The sequence below is a fragment of the Erpetoichthys calabaricus genome, chromosome 10 (assembly GCF_900747795.2).
Source record: "Erpetoichthys calabaricus chromosome 10, fErpCal1.3, whole genome shotgun sequence".
Classification (NCBI taxonomy): Eukaryota; Metazoa; Chordata; class Cladistia; order Polypteriformes; family Polypteridae; genus Erpetoichthys; species Erpetoichthys calabaricus.
The window spans coordinates 57,510,740-57,533,382 of record NC_041403.2 but is presented as its reverse complement, the minus strand read 5'-3'; the positions used below and the strand labels follow the sequence as shown (position 1 = coordinate 57,533,382).

Below are 22,643 nucleotides of genomic sequence, written 5' to 3'. Positions count from 1 at the left end.
AAAAAATAAAACTTTAAAGAAATGGGTTCCTAATAACGTCGTAGGTAATCTCCACGACGCACCTTATAACGTCGTGACACGATTGTAGACTGCACGGTGCGTGACGTCAGAATGATGGCATCAGCTGCTCGAGCCATCGCTTTGTCACATGATCTTGTCTTAGGCGACTGCAAGGAAGCAGAGTGTTAGCAAGATCGAGCTCGAGCGTTCGCATTCAGGAAAGCGGGCTCGCAGTTCATTTGCAAAAATAAAAAGAATAATTCGTATCGTGGGAGTTTTTCCTAACACATCCTTGTGTTACGGTTAGAGAGCGGACTATCTAGCGAAAGCAATATGAATGGGCATGCTCTTTTCTACACGGGGGTCACTTTGGCCTTCTGGAGTACCCTTATTATTGTCGGTAAGGCTATAATCGTTTATTCATTTTCCATTATTTTTTGTTTATTAAATTGTAGTGGTTGTGATTGTAAAGCTGGACTATTAGTCCCGTCCATAATCATTGCTTACTATATATTAATATGGGCCTTGCTTTCTTTTCTTCTCCCTAATGATTTGTGTTTAGAAATAATTTAGTTACATGGAAGCTACACTGCATTTTGGTAATGACATTTAATTGTTTATGTTTTTAAAAGTTTATTATTTTAGTAATGTTACTTAACTCATGCGTTGAATAGGGACGTGCCTTATTTCAGCGAGTTCTGGTCTTCCCTGAAAATAAGCCTTGATTTGAAATAAAACTGGACACAGTTAAAACACATTTCACGCTGTGCGGTATTTAGTAAATTGAACACTCGTCTTCGAATGCAGTCGGGCAAGGTCATAAAATGGTACGAATATTTTTATATAGTATGAAACCATGATGCTTGTCTGTGACAGTTTAGAGGACACACTGCTCGATACAATTGGAGAAGTGAACGTCGACGAGTGGTTCGTAAAATTTCATCGAGGTCATGTTAGAAACCACAGTTGAAAGTGAACAGTGTTTTGCAGTTTAATGTTCGAATAATCAGAATGTTTAGTTTACATGTAGGAAAGATAGAGTAATGTGTTAATGACTATACAGGACACACGTTTTTTAAACAAGAATGTATTTATTGTATATCCCAAAAATATGTTTCCATGTAATGAGGCTTTTTAACAAGCCTGACAGCTCTGGTAAATCACTACTTAAGTTTAAAGTTTCTCAAAATTGTTGCTTCAAAAACAGCATTTTCTTGTCGGATTAGGTTGTAACCGGCGGGGTCAGGAGAAACCCATCCCTCCACTACAGTTTAATGTAAATAACAGTGAGGTAGATAGAACCAGTGTCATTGAGAGATAAGAGGTTTGTTTCTTGCCAGCACAGGAGTATTTCTTGCCAGCACAGGAGTATTGTTTTTATAAGGCAAATCATCATTGCTTGTCCATTTTCAGTAACTAATTCATTACTTTTGCTTTGATTGATTAGTAATAGAAGACCCAGGAGTTATCTTACTTTTCCGTGTATGGTTTCTGAGGCATATGTAAGGCAAAAACACCCATCCTCTTTAAAAGCAGGTCATGCTAAATGTCAGTTATTAAGTGAAATTTAATTTGTATCACACATTTCCATTTATGTTAGAAAATTAATATATCTTGTTTAAACCAAGGATGTAGTATAATGGCATGCATGCTATTTATAAAGGTTCTCCCTATTTCTCTTATATTGCTATCGGCTTGCACATCCATTAATATAGTTTTAAAAGAGGAAAGGAAATAATTGTTAAGCAATTAGTAATTGCAAAAAGCAGAACAAAAATCCATCACATGACTGACTAACTTTATGCATGGTGTGTTTAGTGTCGTGTTACAGTTTATATTTTGTAAAAGATCAGTGTTAAATGGGTAGAATTTTCATATAACTGCACTTTCTAGCAGCATTTTCACGCACCTCTTGATTTTCTCATTCCTAGAATTTGGACTGTTTGTTGTGATTTTTTTTTTCTTTTTTCCCAACCACTTTATTTCCTATGTTAATTATGATGAAACACAATTGATGATTTTATTATGTTTGTGACCAATTGTCCAAATTATATATTTATTCACAATATTTATATAATTATTTAAGTGAAATTGGATTTTTCAGTTGCCTTCTTTCTGACAAACAGAAGTTGGAGAAGTGAATTTCATTTACTTGGTTTGCTTCCCAGCTGTTCTCCAAGTGCCTATGTACAAAACTTTTCAGAAGTTTCATCCTAGTATATTAAAGAAGTGGAGCCCTGCAGAACAAACGTACTGTGCTGACTCGCTATAAAAATGTTGGGGTTACCACTTTTGATATCTCAACTTTCTCTGCATTTATGTGACTTTCTAGTTTGCATTTGGAGAGGATACAAGGTCATTGTTTTTCTATTCTGTCTACACAAAAAGCACTTAAAGATAAGCTCTATTTTTTGTGATTGTAAAACATTGCTCCAATTACAATATGACTTGAAAGTTAATATATGACTTAACTGTTTTTCAATAATACAAAATAAAAAAATGGATAAAGGTTAGAGGTCAACATTGTGTCAGGACTTGGCAAATTATCGTTTTCTACAAATTGTCCCACTTAGGGCTCCAGCTTTGCAGGCCATTTAAAGCTTCTTTTCATGTTTATGAATGCAGCAAGATTCCTCAATGCACTATTAAAGTTACAAATATTTAACAGCAGAGCCCTTTGGCAGCAGTTATTAGTCTGCAGGAAATGGTGGACAGCTTAACAGGTGGACATGGAGTGTCATATCCTGTTGATGCTTATACTGTAGATGAATCTGCAGTGTGGCTTAGATGGATGGAAAGACCTGAACTGTTACATGTTTGCAAAGCAATTTTTTCCAGGTGTCACCAAAGTGTTTTTTAAATGGTTTATTAAACTATAACTATTGAAGTGATTGATGTTTTCTGCACTTTCCTGTAAAATTAACCCAGTTAACAATAATAATGCAATGCTATAAGAGCAAAATCTTCATCTTACACTGACACATTTCATATATTTGTGCGTGTTTGCATTTAATGAAACAAGGATCACCCATTCTATGTCTATTAGGATAACAGTACATTGAGAAAGTATTTGGACCCATTTGCTTTTTTTTTTTTTTTTTTTCAAATTTTGTTATGTTGCAGCTTTATTCTTAATTGTTCAAATTCTTTTTTTTCCTTCATCAAGTAACATTCACTACCCCTGAATGACAAAGTAAAACAAGATATTGGAAATTTTTGTAAATTTATTACAAATAAAAAAAAAATTAAAAAAAATGGTATATTCCAACCCTTTGTTATGATACCTGTCATTGGGCTTTGTAGCATCCGTTTCTATTTATCATCATCGAGATTTGTTTCTATACCTTGTTTGATTCAACTGTGGTAAATTTAACTGACTGGATGTGATTAAAAAGGCACATACCTTCCTATAGAAGGTCCCACAGTTGACAGTGTGTATGTGAGCAAAAAGCCAGGCATGAGGCCAAAGGAACTTCCTGCAGAACTTTAGGATTGTCATAAGGCACATGTTTCCAAGAACACATTAGCCTCCATAATTTTTTAGTGGAAGGAGTTTGAAACATCCATGACTCTTCCTAGAGCTGGCAACCCCAGGGAAAAACTTCCAGAAGGTCATGTATCAATGCAACACTCCACTGATATGGGCTTTTTAGCAGATTGGCTAGAGGAAGACCTCTTCTCAGGAAATGAGACCCGAAAGCTCACTTGAACTTTGTAAAAAGGCACCTAAAGGAATCTCTGCATTTGAGAAACAAGGTTCTCTGTGCTGATGTAACCCACATTGAACTGTTCTCAATTCTAAGTGTTATTTTTAGGGGAAAGCAAGCAGTTCTCACCACCTACATAGTAAAATTCCAAAAGTGAGATATTGTGGTGCCGGCATCATGCTGTTGGGTTGGGGACTGAGGATCTAGTCAGGGGTGAGAGAAAGCTGATCAGAGCACAATACAGAGGCATACTTAATGAAAACATGCTATAGAGTGCTCTGGGCCAAAGACTAATTTTCCAAAAGGACAGTGACCCTAAGCACAAAGAAAAGATAACACAAGAGTGGCTTAGAAATAATTCTGGGAATGTCCTTGAACCTAATTGAACATCTCTAGAGAGCCCTGGAAATAGCTGTGCATGAATGAATGTCTGTCAGTCTCCAAATACTGAATCCTCGTGTCAGTGTGATATTTCAGTGGTTTTTTTTTTTGTTTGTTTTTTTTTTTGTTTTTTTAATAAATTGGCAAAACTGATTCTAAAATCTTGTTTTCACCATCAATCCTAGGGTAGCGAGTGTTGCTTGATGTGGGGAAAAAATTAAATGAAATAAACAAAAAATTGCAACATAACAAAATACAAAAACAGTGAAGGGGTCTGAATACTTTCTGAATGCACCACATTATGGTTTAGATCAGTGGTTCTCAAACTGTGGGGGTGGGCCCCCCTAGGGGGGGCGCGAAGATGTGAAAAAAAGAAAACGAATCGAAAATATGAAAAATACATCTATTGAAACCAAAACAAATTAACTTAAACTACATTCTGATACTAGAAAAATATAGTTAGATAAATGTCGATAAAAGTTAAGTAGGTATAATAAAATATGCATCTATGACATATCATTAATTAAAAAAAAGAACAAATTAGTATTAGTGGGCTCCTTTCAAAAAAACGTTAGGGGGGCACGATTAAAACTGTTATGAAAACTCGGGTCGCAAATACTTAAAGGTTGAGAAATGCTGGTTTAGATCATGGTTGATAGTATTTTTCCAGTAACCGAATGATCAACAGACTTCCTGGGCTGTTTATGTATGTATGTATGTATGTAATTTTATAAGTCAGTATTGCTATATTTTCCTGTCCATTTTTAACTTTAGCTATACTGAACTTGAATAGAGCTGATTGGGGGGAAAAAATCACATTGGCAAATCATCACAATTGGAACAGATAATCATAGCTACGTTAGTGTAATTAAGATCTGAGGTTTACAGTTTTACATTAGGCTGAAGAAGAATAAACTTTCTAACTGATACATAAGTAATGACGTCTTTTATGTGACCTGATAATTTGCACCTTCATAACAGCTCATTTTGGCAATAATATTCTTTGGGTGATTAGTGTTACAGAGTCGTGCATTATACAGCAGATAGTGGGTCTCAATTTAAACATTTAAATATTATAGAAAAACGGTCCACTTGGTAAATATGAAGTTACTCTATACAAGCTCAAAATGTCAGAGTAAAAGTTAACATTTTGAATGTGTATATGTATAGATATGCACAGAAGTAATAGAATTTTTTTGTTTATTCCAGGTACATGTTATACAATATTTGATCTTGGATTTCGATTTGATGTGGCTTGGTAAGTATTGTTTGTAATAAACAAACAAACAAACAGATAATGCAAGGTACATGCCACACTTGAGTTTTTTGGTCCCATTAGCACTTTTTGTTAAATAAAAAATGACAATACAGTCAGGTCCATATGTAGGATAAAAAAACACAATTTATCTTTATTTCAGATACATTGTGGTAGTGTACAGAGCCAAAATTATGAAAATTGTGTCCCTTATGGAGCTGACTGTATATATAATTTTATTTGTGTCCTTTTATTTGGAATATCTATAGTTTGAACTGAATATTTGGGAAAGATTTTAGCAGAGTAGCACTGTTTCTTTTGGGATGCCAAAAGAAAAAATATTTTGTAATTCTCTTCAACAGTCTATAATGCAGGCATGTTAAATATTATGTTTACATCTTTAAGATAAGTAAGTTAGTCTTCCTGATTATCAAAGTAGATTCTGAGAGCAATCTCAAAAAAGAGAATAGTACATGTTTAGACCATGACATACAATTGAATTTAATTGGTTTGTAATTTAAGACATAGGTACAAGTATGTTGAATGGCAGTGCTGAGAGAGTGAACGCAGATAAAGAAATATGCTCAGACAACTAGGTTTTAAAGTAGGTAAAGTTAATTGTTACTGGTTTTATTTTAAAATTGCATTATTTTTAAACACTTTTTTTAACAAAGATATTTTTCTGTATGGTACCTTTCCAATTGGCTTTCTTATTTCCAGTGCTATTTATTTAATAATTTGTCATTTTGTGTTAATTTGTTACAAATTGTAATTAATAACCTCTAACCAGTTAGATTGTGAATGTTAGTTGTTTGTTCATAATGCATTAATTTTTATCATATTTCCCTCAGAGAAATAAACTAGTATACCAGTTTATTGTAAACTGTGAACCTATTTATGTCTTTATTTCTTGATGTTAAACTATCAGTCCTAGAATCCTTTAGACTCATGTTAATAGACTGAAAAGTCCTTGTTTGTATATTTGTTTATTGTAAGTGTTGATGAAAGGTTGGCACTATTTGCACTTTTATCCCATTATAGAATTAATTGAGAAACAAAAATAAATTATTCATCTATGCCTTTCTGCTTGAATTACATTCAATATCTTGCTTAGTTCAGTTACATAGCTAAAGCAAAATTCCAAAATGTCTTCAGTTTTATATGGTTTACACTTTAATTTTAGGTTCTTGACAGAAACAACACCATACATGTGGGCGAATCTGGGTATCAGCCTGGCTATTTCTTTATCTGTTGTTGGTGCTGCTTGGTAAGTTCTTTTTTTCTGTGAACAATTTTTGTGTCATTAAAATCTACCCTATTTTTCTTACTTTTATTTCATTTAATGGAGAGAGAGAGAAAAACAATTAAAGAATTGGGTATATCAAAAAGGGTAAAATAACTTGTATGCTAATTGTATAATGTTGTAATGCTTTGTTACCCCAAAATACAACAGATTTTTTTTAATACAACATAATATAGTTTTTCTCATATTAATGGAATACAAGAAAAAAATTACCAATAATTTTGGTGTTATTTTCATCTGTATCCTTCTGTTGAAAATCCCTTTTCTAATGCATAATGAATAAATTGTTTCATGTTTAATATTACTAACGTGCAGCACTGAATTTAAGTCTCTTGGATGGGGGTCATGGGGTCGCTGGAAAGGGGTGTATGGTGCTCCCGATATCTATGCAAAAGGACGAAGGTCCAAGTCTTTAGAGTTCTGGTGCTTTCTGTTTTGCTATACATTTGTGAGATATGGACATTATCCAGTGACCTGAGACGAAGACTGGACTCCTTCAGTACTGTGTCTCTTCAAAGAATCCTTGGGTGCCGCTGGTTTGACTTTGTGTTGAATGAGAGTTTGCGCATGGAGTCCCAAATGAGGCACATTACCTGCCTTGTTAGGGAGCATCAGTTATTGCCCTACAGCCATGTGGTGCGGTTCCCCAAGGTTGATCCGGCTCACAGGATCCTGTTTGTTGAGGAACCGAGTGTGTGGACCAGGCCAAGGGGATACCCACGTAACATCTGGCTGCGGAAGATAGAGGGTCATTTCCAGAGAGTGTGACTGGACCATGTGTCTGACTGGGGGGCTGCCAGCCAGGATCCCGAGATGTTTCATCGTGTGGTGTGTTCAGCAATGCGCTGTACCAGTGCATGCTCCCTGACCTTTATGGTAACTATAACTCTTCTTGGCATGGTAAGGCTTGAACATGAAAAATGAACATCCCAAAAACTCTTTAATTGAAATTACTCGTGTTATTGCCGGAAAAAAATGGAAGCATCCATAAAAGAACAGTTGAAAGCTTACAAGTGAAAATTTAGGCAGAGCAAAGGAGGATTTCTAGCTGTAGTAGCCGAGGAGTTCAGAGCAGGTTCTAAAGAAAAATATTCTGAGCTGTGTTGTTTTGTGTCCCACAGGCCTTGACTATGTAATTGAAATGACCCATTTATACACTAACAATAGTATTGGGATTTTCACAGGTGATTCATTAAAAGATGTAGTAGCACACTAGATTATAGATACTGTCAAAATTGCTGATTTGACAGGAAAATTTAGTAACCTCAGATTTAGCAAACTAGCTCGACATTTTGTATTCTGAAAAGTATTCCAACATTTTTGTAGCACTGAAAGACTTACGATTTCCACATGTGACATATATGATGTACTTCAGTTACATTGGCAGAATTCTGTAAAATATTCCACCTTTTTAAAATAACAAGCATGACACCCTCCCGAGATATTCTTTTTTTTTTAAAACAGCCCAGTATATATTAATTATTTTTAAAAACCTCTGTTAGCAATTGTTAACACATGTACATTTGTTTTGTTGACTTTCTCTGTTTAAAAGTCTAACTCTTTTTAAAGCTAAGGATAAAGATAAAAATACAAACCACTTCTTCACCTAACTTGCCTGAGAATTTTTCAATTAAACTCTTGATTCTTATGCCTTATGCTGCTAGGATATGCTTAATCTCCTATATTCTCTAAATGGATTAAGCAGAAGACTGATGCATGCATGGATACTGCTTTTGAACTGGTTTATTGAGTGCTTTGCAAAATATCTTTTTAATGATGTACTAGGTGAAATTAAGATTTGACAGTCCATAAAAGACATTAGTTTGCACACATTTAGATTCATAAACTTTGCCAACAGGACTTTGTCTACCTTACCCCCAATGTTTAATATTAATAGTATTTTCAGTAAACTTTAACATTTTTGGAAGTATCACATTATTAGAGTTGGGCATTGCTATATATTCTTAAAGCACAATTGTACAATTAAAACTTGTCTGAGTATCAGCATGTGTGTCATGATTGTCTGTAAACTAGTGTTGTGAAATTTTGGTGCAGTATTTAACACTGTTATTATCTAAATTGAAGACGTTCAGTAACTCTTTAAAACGGTAACAAATATTCTGTAAAACAGGTATTATTTTAAACATGATGCAAAACACTTTTTTGCATACATGTGTTATTCTTTCTTATTAATGAGGCGTGTTTTTAGTGAATTTAAATGTAATTATTTTTGTTAATTCTGCAGGGGCATTTATATCACTGGGTCCAGCATTATAGGTGGTGGAGTGAAAGCTCCCAGGATTAAAACAAAAAATCTTGTCAGGTATTTTTATTTTTTCTTTTCTCTGTAATTGAGCTTTTATATGCTTGTGGTAATGTTTATCTGTGATTCCTGCAAACTACTACTACAAATGGTAAAGATCAACAAAGAAGCCTACTTTAAAATAAAGTACATCACTAAACTAATATGCATTTGTATGTTAAGTAAGAATTTCACCATAGTCATTACAGTAAATATGAAATTAAACTTAAAACTAGTTTTACTATATTTGTGTTTATACATCAGGTATCATTATTAACCAATGAAGGATGTACAGAATTATCTGTTCATAACTCGCACAGTGCTGTTTTAATTGTGAAATTTTGCAGATTTGTTGACAATATATAAAATATAGATATAGGTAGATTTTATTCAGGATATAATAATTATCTATGTGGTGGCACATTTATTTTCAGTTAATATTGTGGCTGCTAGATTTTTTTTATTTACTCATTTCTTTTCTACAATTAGTGATATAGATGATGTAAATAAGTCAACATAAAAAACACAATGTAGTTACAAAGTTGAAAGTGAAATCCTTGATCATATAAAAACAAAGAGCCATATATCTAAAGAAAACAAAGTGTTAGCATATATATGTGTGTAGGAGAGTATGTGTAGCATATAAGAAATTGAAAAAAAGAAGGGAATTTTACAAAATAAATATAGTTTTCAATTAAGTAGGATTAGATACAAAGAGGGGTAGCACATTGGCACAGTGGTAACACTGCTGCCTCACAGTAAGGAGACCATGGTTCATGGCTTGGGGCATCCCTGTGTGAAGTTTGCCTGTTCTCGCTGTGACTTACGGATTGAGATAGAGAGGATAGAACGAAGGTGTGATGGGGAGCACTGCCACCACAAGGATCCTTTGTCTTGGGTTCAAATCTTTCACCAGGTCACTTTTAATGTGAAGTTTGTGCATTCTCTTTGTGGGTTTTATTCACTCACTCCCAAAGATGTGTGTTTTAGGTTGATTGCTGATTAAATATTGCCTCTGAGTGAGTTTGGGTGGACACATAAGAGGGATCTGAAATGGACTAGTGTTCTGTCCAGAGTGATTTGTTGTCTTGCATATAGCTCTTTCAGGATAAGCTGTCCCCTGTAACCTTGCATTGAATTAAACCTGTCATATTTTGTTAAATACAAAGAGACGATTACAAAAAAATAACATGAAAGGTTGAAATAGTTCTATACACAGTGTGAATATTGTTAACAGCAAAAAATCAGTAATCATGCAATACAAAATTTGCTTAACGGACATAAAATATTTTGTTTAGATTATTGTTATGATAATTTAAAATGTTTTGTTATTTTCTCATATTTAAAAAATATGTAAAATTCCTCCTTTTTATTTTCATTGTTTATTTTTTGTTTTGTCTCATACTTGACATAGAACTGGATAAAACTATTTTTTTTGAAGAGCAAAAAGTATATTCTGGATAATGTTGATAAAAGGTAGCAACAGACCCACTGGTTAAATGAGTTTGTTAGGAAAAGCAAGCTTACACAAGTCAAAAATGCGTTTAAGTCAAGTCAGAGTATTTAATATTTTTTACTCTTTTTTTAATTCATAGCATCATTTTCTGTGAAGCTGTTGCCATCTATGGAATTATTATGGCAATTGTCATCAGTAACATGGCTGAGGTATGCTTGATGAAATTTGGTTGGGACATAAAAATATTATTACCTTTGTATAGCAGCATACTTTTTAGGAGTTGTTTAGCTTAATCAATTATACAGATCAACTATTTTTATACTGTCCTAGTATATGTATGGGCTCAACTATTTGTAGAATAGTTTTGAAAATGATTTTTCTCAATTAAATGATACTTGTCAGATACTTGTCAAAATTAACTTTGTTCACAGCATTTTAGAGGATAATCATCCAGGTTTTAAGTTTCAGTGTTTTGATATGTTCTTGCCTTCACTTTTGTGTCATCCCGACAAATATACTAAAGCACTCTTGTCATTGTGATAAATCCCTGAATTGAATAATATACTGTATTTGCTTGCTGTCCTGTCTTCTACATATCGTAGTTTTTTCCAGGAATAAAAAAGAGCAACCAGTTTTTTTTTTTTTTTTTGTTTATATAAAACCTAAATGTTTTGATTTAAATTGTTTTTGGAATTTAGGGAAACTATCATTACATGATAAATTTTCTTCTATAGTTTGATTGTACTCAGTTTTTTGTTGAACAAGCCTCACAAAATCAATTTTCAAATCACTCTGCATGCTATTGGTGGTGCAGTGAAACAGAAGTAATTATCAATCCATTTGTGGATCATTTAATAAATACTTAATAGTATAAAAAAAATTTGTGATTGTGATTCCCCCCCCCCCCCCCCCCCCCGCCGCCAAAAAAAAAACCAACCGAGTGTGCAGCTGACACCTTGAAAAGTAAATAATCAAGCAGTTTTTAGGCTGGTCAAGTCTTTCATTAATATTGCCATTAAGGTTGCAAACCAGATTTTAGATTGTGATGGAAAAGTATATCTGTAGGTCAAAAAAGTGTTCTCTTGTCATGCTAATCTTCTGTTATTAGGATCAACATGAGTGTTTACACAATATTCCTAGCCGGATTATGTTAGATGGGTCACGATGAAGGCCCTCCAAGCAGGGTAGTGCTTGATTATTTCAGTTTGAGTTGTCTGTTACACAATACCAACTTCTGTATTTCTGTTTCTTTTTTGTAGAGCTTTTCTGGAAGTACACCTGATACAATTGGGGCAAAGAATTACCAAGCAGGTATAAATAAACCTTTTAAATATAAATAAAACACTGGAGATAAGAAGTAGCTAATGTTCAAGCATATTTATTTAGGAGAAAAATCACAAGCATTCAAATTAAGCAGTTTAATTTCCAGATTAAATGTATTACAGCAAAAAGTGTTAAAGAAAAACTGTGGTAATAATTAATGGTTTATTAAAGTGGCTCACAGTTTCACACATCCCTCTATTCATTTATTGCTTCATCCAGAAGATACTTTTTAGTACACTATCAGGAAAGCTATACAGTATGTTGTGTACTTTTAGACTGGTCACATTGTAGATTGTGTGAAAAAAATGATTGTTATATATAATTTTATTTATTAATGTCTTGTAATTTGCACAAAGTTTACCAATTAGAGTACTAGATACTGTATTTACGTTTACATCAGATCTGTCATTTACTTCATTTTTTGTTCTTGGCCTTTAAAGTATTACAGTTTCAGGTAGTTTTTCTTGTAATTAAGCAGTTTGCTAGTGTAAAGAAGCCGGTGATTTTTTGCCTTAATTGTCTAATATGAGGTTGTTTTAACAGAATTTTCATAACTTTTACTACCTGAACTTATTTATGCAGTCTAATTTTAAATACTGAATTTTTATTCCATGTATATGCAAACATTTTAATCTTTATATAAGAATGTTGCATTCACAGTTTAATATAAATTATTTGGACAGCTCTTTATAGGACTGTCTTTAATTTTTTTTTTTTGCCAAGCATCATCTAATCTGTCATTCTGACATATTGTCATCTTCTAATATTTTGCAGAGAGCAAAATGTTGAAACTGCATTTTTGGTTCACTTTTTAGTTGTCAGTTCTTACAAATTAAACTCTTATTTGTTTATATTTGAGTGTGTCTGTGTATGTATGTATGTATGTGTGTGTATATATATATATATATATATATATATATATATATATATATATATATATATATATATATATATATATAATAAAATATTGAAATGATGAATAAAAATATTTAGTCTTTTAAGGCATTCTAAAAGATATTGAAAGAAAATACATAAGACAACTTAATTCATTGTTTCATTATTAATTTTTTGGGGGGTGGTGTGGTAGGGTTTATTGTATAAACGCCAGCATTTATTACTTTCCTGAATAAAATTAAAGTAGAAATTAATCTGGACACATCAACAGTTAAACTTTCTAGCTACTAATAGGTAGACTTAATAGCTACTCATTTTTGTTTTACTTTGGTAAACCATTAACATCTTGGTTTATGAAATGAAATATGGTGAATTTGTTTGAAGGACTAATTAAAAATAAATAACAAAAGAGATGATTTCTTAATATAGACGTTCAGATGATGTATTTTAATATTGATCGATGTAATAGTTTATTTTTCATTTTTTATGATTTGTAACATTTTCATAGGTATTGTTAATCCTTTAAAATAAGTCACCAGTTCTTCTCCAAATTCTGATTATCATTATATTCTCACATTGATTGAAGTGACTGGAGCAACCTGCACCATTCTGCATGGTTGACATTAACTTTACTGGCAGGTGTAAAGTTATACATATAAAAGGCAAAGCCCTCAGTGACTCCCCACTAATTCTCCCACTTTCCATATAGGTGGGAAGCTGAAATTTTGCGTGCTTATTCCTTGCAGTGTACTTACAAAAGTTAGGTATGTTACATGTCCTATTGTAACACCCAAGGGGGGAAACGGGTGTACTCTCTAAACTGTATATATAGATAACCCTCCACACAATTACGGCGACTTCCAATATACGTAGGAAGCTCAAATTTCCCATGCTCATCCTTTACACTGTACTTACAAATGTTACATATGTTTCATTTCATACTGTGCCCCGTAACGAATTTTCGAAAATAACGTCTTCTTTTTGGTGGTTCTCACCATTATGCCATAAGGAACCTTCGGAAATGACACCTCCTTTTGGCTTCATTCCTTATTTCCATTAACAGAAGATTTATTTCACGGCAGGGATGCACAAGGGCCACCCCCAGTCCTCCTTCCTTTTTCCGCTGTGCACCTACCACCTATATACATGCCTGTATACATTAATGACATCCCGTGCTCATGTGCCTACTCACACGCTTCCTTACTTTCCTCAGCTGTTCGTCATGCTCACTGCTCCCTTCCTCTTTACTCCACTGCTTCAAGCCTGTTATCGTTTGCCTTGCTTCATGTCTTCCTGCTGGTGACTCCTACCTTTTCGTTTACTCCACCACTTCAAGGCTAACATTGTTGGGTGTCCTTACTTCCTCACGTCTCCCTCCTCGTAACTGTTGTCTTTTCTTTTACTCCATCGTTTCAAGGCAGCTTGGTCATTTTACAGCCCGAGGGCAGAACTGCAAACATCATTTACAAAGAGATCCTTACATCCTAAAAATGTACATTTCTCATACACAACATTTATAATCATAAATTAAACTCTTTACAATCATCAAATTCACTCTCAAAACTAAAATAAGCCTATGACAATTACATTGACAATCATGTTACGTTATTTTTAAAATGTTTCCTTTTTCTTTTTCATAACTTCTTTAACACACTACTTCTCCGCTGTAAAGCGAAGGTATTTTGCTAGTAATGTATACAATGAATACGTGTTGTTGTTGTTATTTTTAAGTTTTTTTTTTTTTTTTGTTTTTTTAATATAAATGTTGCTAGTCCTTTGTGACATACTAATTCTAAAGACTGGTCTTGGATCGTGGCATTTAAATTTCTAATAAAGAGACCTGAAGAAATTGTCATAATGCTCAAACCTACTGCTCCGCCCTCCTCACTCTACACGTTAATGCATCAGTGTAACACACAGGGTACCAGCACTTAAGTATGTCCACAATTATAACTTCTTTGTATATACATTCACATTTACAAACTTTAAAGGGTGACCACATACAACTGACAAATAATACAAAAAATGACTGTGTGTGAATAAAAGGTGTAAACAAAAGAAATTTATAAAATCTTATGTGTACTCAAATTTATGTTTTGTAATAACCATTACCAAAATCCAAGTCACTAGGAAAAGCAGGAATTGATCTATGGCATGAAGGTTTTACTTGTGCACAATTGTAATACGAGGGGAGACCCAAAAATAACCAGAAATATTTTTAAAACGTGTTTAATTTAATTTTCTGTACAAACTACAATTAGTCTCCTTCAAAGTACTCTCCATTGGCGGAAATACACTTATCTAACCGTTTGTTCCATTGTTCGAAACATTTTTTAAATTCGTCTGAAGTAATGCCCATTAATGCTCTGGTCGTTTCTTGTTTTACCTCTTCGATGTCAGCAAAACGCCTTCCTTTCAAGTCATTTTTCATCCGAGGGAACAAAAAGAAATCACACGGAGCTAAATCCGGTGAGTAGGAAGGGGTGGTTCAGGGTTGTCGTACCGTTTCTTGCCAAAAATTAGCGAATGCTGAGAGCAGTGTGAGATGGAGCGTTGTCATGATGAAAGAACCAATCGCCCGACTCCCACAAATCAGGGCGTTTCCTTCTCACACTATTGCGCAACCTACTTTTACAAAAAAAATCACTGAACACAAGCACAACCTTCCAGACTGATCGCACTTGGCAGACTGACTTGTGAGGAGTGTAACTAGATCGCCCTAGCGGCCCAACCACGTACTACAAGTACCAACCTAACAACAACAAAATTCCGGTTATTTTTGGGTCTCCCCTCATATTGCATGTTTAAGAGTAAGCAGCTGCAGGGACCTTATTATTTATTATCTAACTGCTGCCTTTATCCAAGGTGACTTAGAACATTTGAGATTAAATTTGGTTACATTTATTTTGTTTTTCCATTTGAAGCACAGGGAGCTAAAGTGACTTGCACAATGTCACATAGTGTCAGTAGCAGGGTGTAAATCCACAACCCCTGGATAGGTCTAAAGCCTTAACCACTATACCACACTGACAATACTATTAGCCCTTGGTAAAAATCCAGAAAAGTACTGTTAGTAGTACTTCTTATACACCTGATTAACTGGCAGCACTAAAACTGAGGCCCACTGTGTTATGAAATTTTGTCGGGTAACACAGCTAGTATTACAATAAAGCCTTGATTTTTTTTTTTTTTTTTTTTTTTTTTTAACCAATCAATCACTGTACTAAACATTTGCAGACATTGTAAAAATAATAAATTTGAAAATATTGGCATGGGGTGTTGAAATTTTGTGCATTGATATATGCTGAAACTAATTTTAATATAATAGAAAAATATGTCTCCTTATTTCAGTCTCGTGACATATTATTTGGTTAGTTGTTTCTGTATTTGAATATTACATAAAATGCATGTTGGATGAATCTTTCATATAAGTAGTTATTTTCTAAAACATTTGCCAACTAGACAGCATAAGTATTAGCGGGAAAAGAAAACAATATTAGTTTTGCATGAGCAGTTACTTTTTTTAATATATTCTAAAATAATGTTCTGTTTCAATTACAGGGTATTCTATGTTTGGTGCTGGCTTAACAGTGGGCTTCTCCAACCTTTTCTGTGGGGTTTGTGTGGGTATTGTTGGAAGTGGAGCTGCACTTGCTGATGCTCAAAATGCCAGCCTTTTTGTAAAAATTCTCATTGTGGAAATTTTTGGAAGTGCCATTGGCTTATTCGGTGTCATTGTTGCAATTTTACAGGTAATTTTAATTGATTTATTAAATTGTCATGTGGAAATGTAAATACAGACATCAATTAACAATAAGATATTAAACTGGGGAGCCAAGTAAACATGATAGTTAATTTTCTTTTTGAAAATGGGCTCTAAAACTGGACATTTTTGTATTTAAGTTTTAGGAGATGACATCTTTTGATTCTTTCAATGTTTTTTGCTTTGGTTTTCCTCAATTTATTTTTCTGTAATTGTCCCCTTTGAAAATTGTATGTGAGACAAAAAATGTTTTTGAAGATGTGTATGCCTGTATGGACCAAATGTTTCTTTTCTGCCGGCTAAGTATTTAACAGCCTTTGTCTTGCATTTAAATAACAACAGATAGCCGGAAGGGTTTTTTAATTTTTAAAAATTTTTTATTTTCCTCATACTCTTGAAAAACATAGTTCTCTCTTCAGTATAGCTGAATCTGAGAAACATTTTATTCATTTCAATCAATGAAGTTATGCTTTTAAAAGCACTTAACATAGAAAAACTAAAATTTTTGCATAACTTTAAATTGGGAATGTCTCTCATATTACTGGGTTTAAGGTTTATATACTGTATATCAGAAGTTTTCTTACCTCTGTTACTCTTTGTTTTATTTATAAACTTGCATATATCCCACAATATACTTTGTGTGTGGGGTTGGGGTATATTGTTTGATTAAAGTTGCATAATATTGGTTACAGAAAAAGAGTTAATTTTAAGCAAAAAAAAAAAAATATATAATACAAGCGAATAAATGATCGTCTTTTCTTCCCCAGACATCTAAAGTGAAGATGGGAGACTAGAAGACTTTGGGGGGGAAAAAATGCAGTTCACAGGACTTCCAGAAAATTTCACTGCTCTGGAGATGATAGACAAATTAATTGTATATATTTATTTAAATGTTAATTTTTTCCATTACACGTTGTGACTGGTTTTTAACCCATCATTTGTTGAAGAGTGATGGAATTCTGAAATAATGACCATGATGTGAGATCGTTGATAAAGTGTGTTTGTATTCTGTTGTCTTAAAGTTGTGAAAGTTTATTCTATGGATAATAAGCATTAAGTACACCTCCCCTTAAATATTATTTTCTCATGCTAAGAAAATATCGATAACTTATTAAATTGTTTTTTTATTCATTACCCAAATAATTACCATATAATTTAACAGAAAAATGTGTATGAACGTGTTTGCACTATCACGTTAGTTTTCATTTACAATCTGTTCTTAAAATGATGGCGAAGGTGCCCAAGTAGTCTCCAAATGCTTAAGATTAAATTTAAAATGTAAAAAGAAAAACAAAAAAATAGTGTTAAAAAGTATTAACAGGTGATTGCTACAAAACTGTAGGATAATTATAAAAAGGAGGAAACTCTTGAAATCATCCCTTAGGTTTCACAATTGTATTACACTGGGGGTGGGGGGTATTTGGTAAATTGTTCTGAAAAATAACAATTACATCAGGGGAAACACATTGCCCATTCATTTTTTGATGTGGATATGTGGATTTATTTATTGAAGTAAATTTACTAGATTTTTTAATGGAATTAAGACCCTCCTTTTGTATATTTCTGCAGTACATTCATGTAGCATGTTAAGTCTTATAACTGAGTGTATTTAGAGTAATTTGTGTGGACTCCAAATAATTCAAATGAGATATTATTCAGCAAGTGTGTGAAGCATCTTTCTGTATGAATGGTTAGCAACTGCTGATGACCAAATTACCATGTTAGGATAGAACTAAAAGTAACCCAATGTATAATATCTTGAAAGTGAATAATATATTGTAAAGTGTGCTATTGTGCTGTCGCAGTATTTAGGAATTTTGTTTCATTTTACAAAAAAATTATACATTTCTGCAGAACATTTTGACATAAACTATTTTAACAAAAAGCTTGCATTTTATTTGGAAACTAATATAGTTGTTCTGGGCCCATTTTTAAGTTGTTTCTGCTCTGGTTTTTAATCAGTCTAAAGTATATATTGGAAAATCATGAGCATTGTGAAAGATGCAGAATGACTGCAGGATTTTTATAATTAACCAAATTTCTGATGGGGGAAGCCCTGTATTGAGAGGATGGCATAATGTAACTTTAAAGTTTAGGACTGTGTAAGTTATAGTTATATGGTCTTCTGTGTAATTTTAATCAGCTGTAAAAGATTGAAAGCAGATACATATATTTGAGAAACTATGTACAAAATAGTACCACACTTCAATGAGTTTTATACTGTTTTTATTTTTGAAAAGTTAATATTTATTTAAATAATTACAAACCATGAATAATACTACAAAACAAAAACATCAAATTCTTTTTTTGTATTTGTCTCATTATAGCGAATCATCCAAAATATGTGTATCTGTGCATAAAATGAAATTTCATTTAGGATTAATAATGCATGTATTCAGTACCTGTCATGATGTTAATGGTGCACTTTATTTTCTCAATGTTTTTTTGCTGCATGTACCTGCCTGTGAGGAAGCAAACGTTCAGTTTTGTTTTAAATGGCAACAAGCACGGTGTTTAAGTTCAACACGGTTGTTTGGAAGTAAATTTTTCTTGGTTCTGTTTACTGTGAGGTGGGAAAAAAGTTGCACCTTTTAACATAAAATTGTGATGTTTTTTTGTTTCAATACTGTGAAAGGTGAAGCTATACTGATAACACAGCTCTCAGATTTGCTTTGCCTTATATTTCATGCAAATCATTTTAGTTTTAATGTGGCATACAGACATGTCAGAGAATTGATCACACTCTGCATCATTCTTACCATCATACAAGGGCAAACCTATACAGGAACCACTTTGCATCTTCAACCCCTAAAGAAGTTAATGCAGAAAAATAAATGTTATAAATAGTTGTTAAACTCCTTTCAATCAATTTAAATGTATGTGTTCTTTAGTTTTACATTATTATTTCTTTCAATGCTGCAATTTTAAATTCAAATAGATATATATTTTAAAGGTATTCTTAAATTTTTGTGTATCCAAAACAAACAGTGGTTGGAATATTTTCTTAAGTAGTTTTTCTTCCCCTTTAGTAGAGTCAGAATTTAAACTAGATGGCTCCACAGTCAGTTACCAGTTTTCTCTTTTAGCTAGTTAACTTTATGTTGCTGCTTTGAGTTATTTTTTACATAGCACAAAATTGGATATGTGCAAATTAGACATTTTTGTTTTTGCTGTTTGTCAAACTTATTTGTTGGTTGCATTCCTGAAAAAGAATCTGGACGCTTAGTAATGTTTTTTTTTTAAAAAAAAAAAACTTCATAAAAAATGTTGAATTTGAATATACCTAATCCCGTGTTTCCTTTTTTGTTTTAAACAGTAATTGGCTTAATTATATATAGCATAATTCATGTAAATGAAAAAAACAAGGTTGTGTTATGAAATGAGACCACCTATTGTTAATACGTTCTGTCTCATTGACGAGACTTGCCTCATCCAAACATTTTTGTAACATGTTGCTGTGAAAAAAATGGTGTAGCATATGATCAGTGGAAAGATATTTTCTTGTATTGAATAGATTAATGAAACATCCCAAGTTTGAAATTGATCACTGACTGTGCCTCTAATTTCTTTAACAGTTAGAATGCCTTTATTTTTCCTCTTTGTATCTTCACCACTTTGAGACTTGAGTTATTCATAAATGAAATTCCTTATGTCTTTTGCCTACTCTCCCTTCTTACATGTATAAAGAAGTGCACTCTACTTTCCACGGGCCCTGGTGGTGTTGCTGGATGGTGGTGTTTTTTTTGGGGTTTTTTTTTGTGTATGATGGGAATTGGTTGTGATTTTAATTTTATAAAGGGAAAAAAATCTGGAGATGGCAAGAGTGAGTTATACATCAATGATAATTATGAGTTTTAGTTAACCTCTTGCATGTATCTATTGTTAATTAAGAGTGGAGTTCTTTTTGCAGTACTGAAGAATAACTTGTATGTGTTCATATCCCCAAACAGCATATTTAAAAATATCTCTACAAGTATATTTTGCCATTTATAAAAGAAAAAGGAATATATTGGGGTTTTTTTAGGGTTAAAATTTATTTGAAAATGTTTACATAAGAGACTCGCTTAAAGCAGGAATTATTTGGAACAAAAACAATAGCAAAAAATGTTCTGTTCGAAGTTATCTAATAGGTTTAGAATCAGTGAGTGAATTAATTTTACATTTTTAAACTTGTTTCTTCCAGTTCAGGCAGAATCATTCTTTTTCCATCTTTTAGGAAGAGTGTTCCTTTAGAAACTGACTGAATAAAAGTAATTTCCACATGTCCTTCTCTCTTTTACCTTTAGATACCTATATGGGTCACCTGTTATGGGCTTTTCTTTCTTTAAATATTCCATTGTTGCTTCAACTCTTCCTTCTTTTAAATCTTTCTGTGCTTCCACTTAAACCCAGTCATCGTAAATAGTTCTATTTTGGTACTCTGGCAGCACAATATTTTTCAGGTGTTTGGTGGAAGTTGCTTAAATGTGTTACTGTGGGCAATTGGCAATAATCCTGTAGTTGAAACGACCCTACACAATCTGCTTAGTGGACTAAAGGTGTCTCCAACATGTCGTCTAAATTACTGCTGCTCAGTTGTTTAAATCCTCATTTACTGCATTCCACAACCCCTCACACTGTTATTTTTGTTTTGACTTTAAAAAGAAAGATTGCTAAAATATTTACAGAGATTAAATAAACTGCTATAAATCTAAAGCCAACTTTACTGTTATGTGTAATTCACAGTGGATAATGTGTCAAGAATATGCAAACAGCATCAAGACTCTTCTTCAACTTATGCCTATGCGAGAATGTCCAAAACATTGCTTCTTTAAAAAGATTTTGTTCTCAATGCAAGAAATTATGCATGCCTTTATGACATTGTTAATGTTGTCAATAAAACCAAAACACTTTTTTTATTTACTCATGTGAGTAATATATTCAGTATACCTGAATTTTAGACAAGCATTGGAAAAGGTTTTTTTTTTTTAATTATTATTAAATTGCCAGAAATTGACTTTTGTAACATTCCAAATGATGAAGCCTTGTGCTAAGATAATTTACTTGTGATTTTCATAACCATAATACAATATTCTCTTGGCTTTGTACACTTTACTGGTAGTAAATCGTATTCAGCTATTTCCTTGAGCACCTTCAAAACAGAGAACTGTTAAAATAACTTTTTTCTTGTTTGTTTCTCTTTATTTCAACATTCCGTATCTGTCATTTCTGTATGTTAAGTATTCATTGTTGGATAATTCAATCATGTTCCATGGTAGTAACTGTGTTTGAACTGGTAACCTAGTGAATGTTTTATCAGAATGTGCAAAAATGGGTTGTTCACTTAGCCTCATTTTCCAAGTTTATTGGAATAAAATTATAAATTGTGAAAACTGTGTGTGTTCATCGCATGATGATAATGTAGTGATGTGCTTATTTACACAGGATACTCGTTTTTTTATTTTCATGTTTCAGTAATGGATTTTTTTTTTATTAGTAAACCCTACAAATTATTATTGAATTAATATACAGTAGTGTGAGTATCATCCATTCTGGTACTGTAAACATTTACCATTATAGGTATTTACAGGAGTTTTGAATTGAAGACTGTTGTAACTGTATTATGCCTTACTTGTAAACTCACATCCTGATCACCTTCTGACATGTTGACTTATGAATGTCTTAATAGTATATGTTCTCATGGCAAGCAGCTACTCCTGTTTAAAGTAAATACTGATGTTCATGTAATTTAAGTATAGAATGGTTACAAGGACGTTTTGGATTTATAATAAAAATATATAGTAAATACAACTGACAGCAAGCACACTAAAACATTGCCATTTTTATAAAAATGTTAATGTACAGCTATGATTTATGTGATGAACCAGTGAAAAAGATGTCTAAAGTATGTTTGGCAAATTTGCAAAGGATTGGACACCCTTTCATTTTTAAGGTTTCAGAATTCGTTAGGTCATTAGTTTGGTCTGGCTTAGCTCGTAAGGTGCAAGTTTGCTCAATTATCTTTAGGATTTGACAGCTGATGGGGGTAGCCCAGAGCCTAATACATTATTTGACTCTTCAAATATTGTGCAACAATTAGCAATCATGGACTCTTCTAAGTAACTGACTGAGGTTCTGAAAATGTGAGTAGTCACTGCCCATGTAGCAGGGGAATAGTTTAAGCTAGCGACTTCCACGTTCTGCAGTGTCATTAAGAAATGACAGTTAAGGGGAATCCTGGAGGTCAAGACAAGATTTAGGAGATCAAGAAATCTTGACA

At 33.0% G+C, this 22,643-nt stretch overlaps 1 protein-coding gene across 1 annotated transcript; it reads left to right on the top strand.

Moving 5' to 3' along the window:
• The first annotated feature begins 108 nt into the window (after positions 1-108).
• On the top strand, positions 109-19,928 carry atp6v0b (ATPase H+ transporting V0 subunit b). Its single transcript, XM_028811288.2, has 8 exons — positions 109-400; positions 5,298-5,346; positions 6,527-6,610; positions 8,892-8,969; positions 10,544-10,613; positions 11,664-11,715; positions 16,183-16,373; positions 17,152-19,928. Exons 1-8 carry the CDS (start codon positions 334-336, stop codon positions 17,176-17,178), a joined length of 618 nt encoding a protein of 205 aa, XP_028667121.1. The 5' UTR covers positions 109-333; the 3' UTR covers positions 17,179-19,928.
• The last annotated feature ends 2,715 nt before the right edge of the window (positions 19,929-22,643 follow it).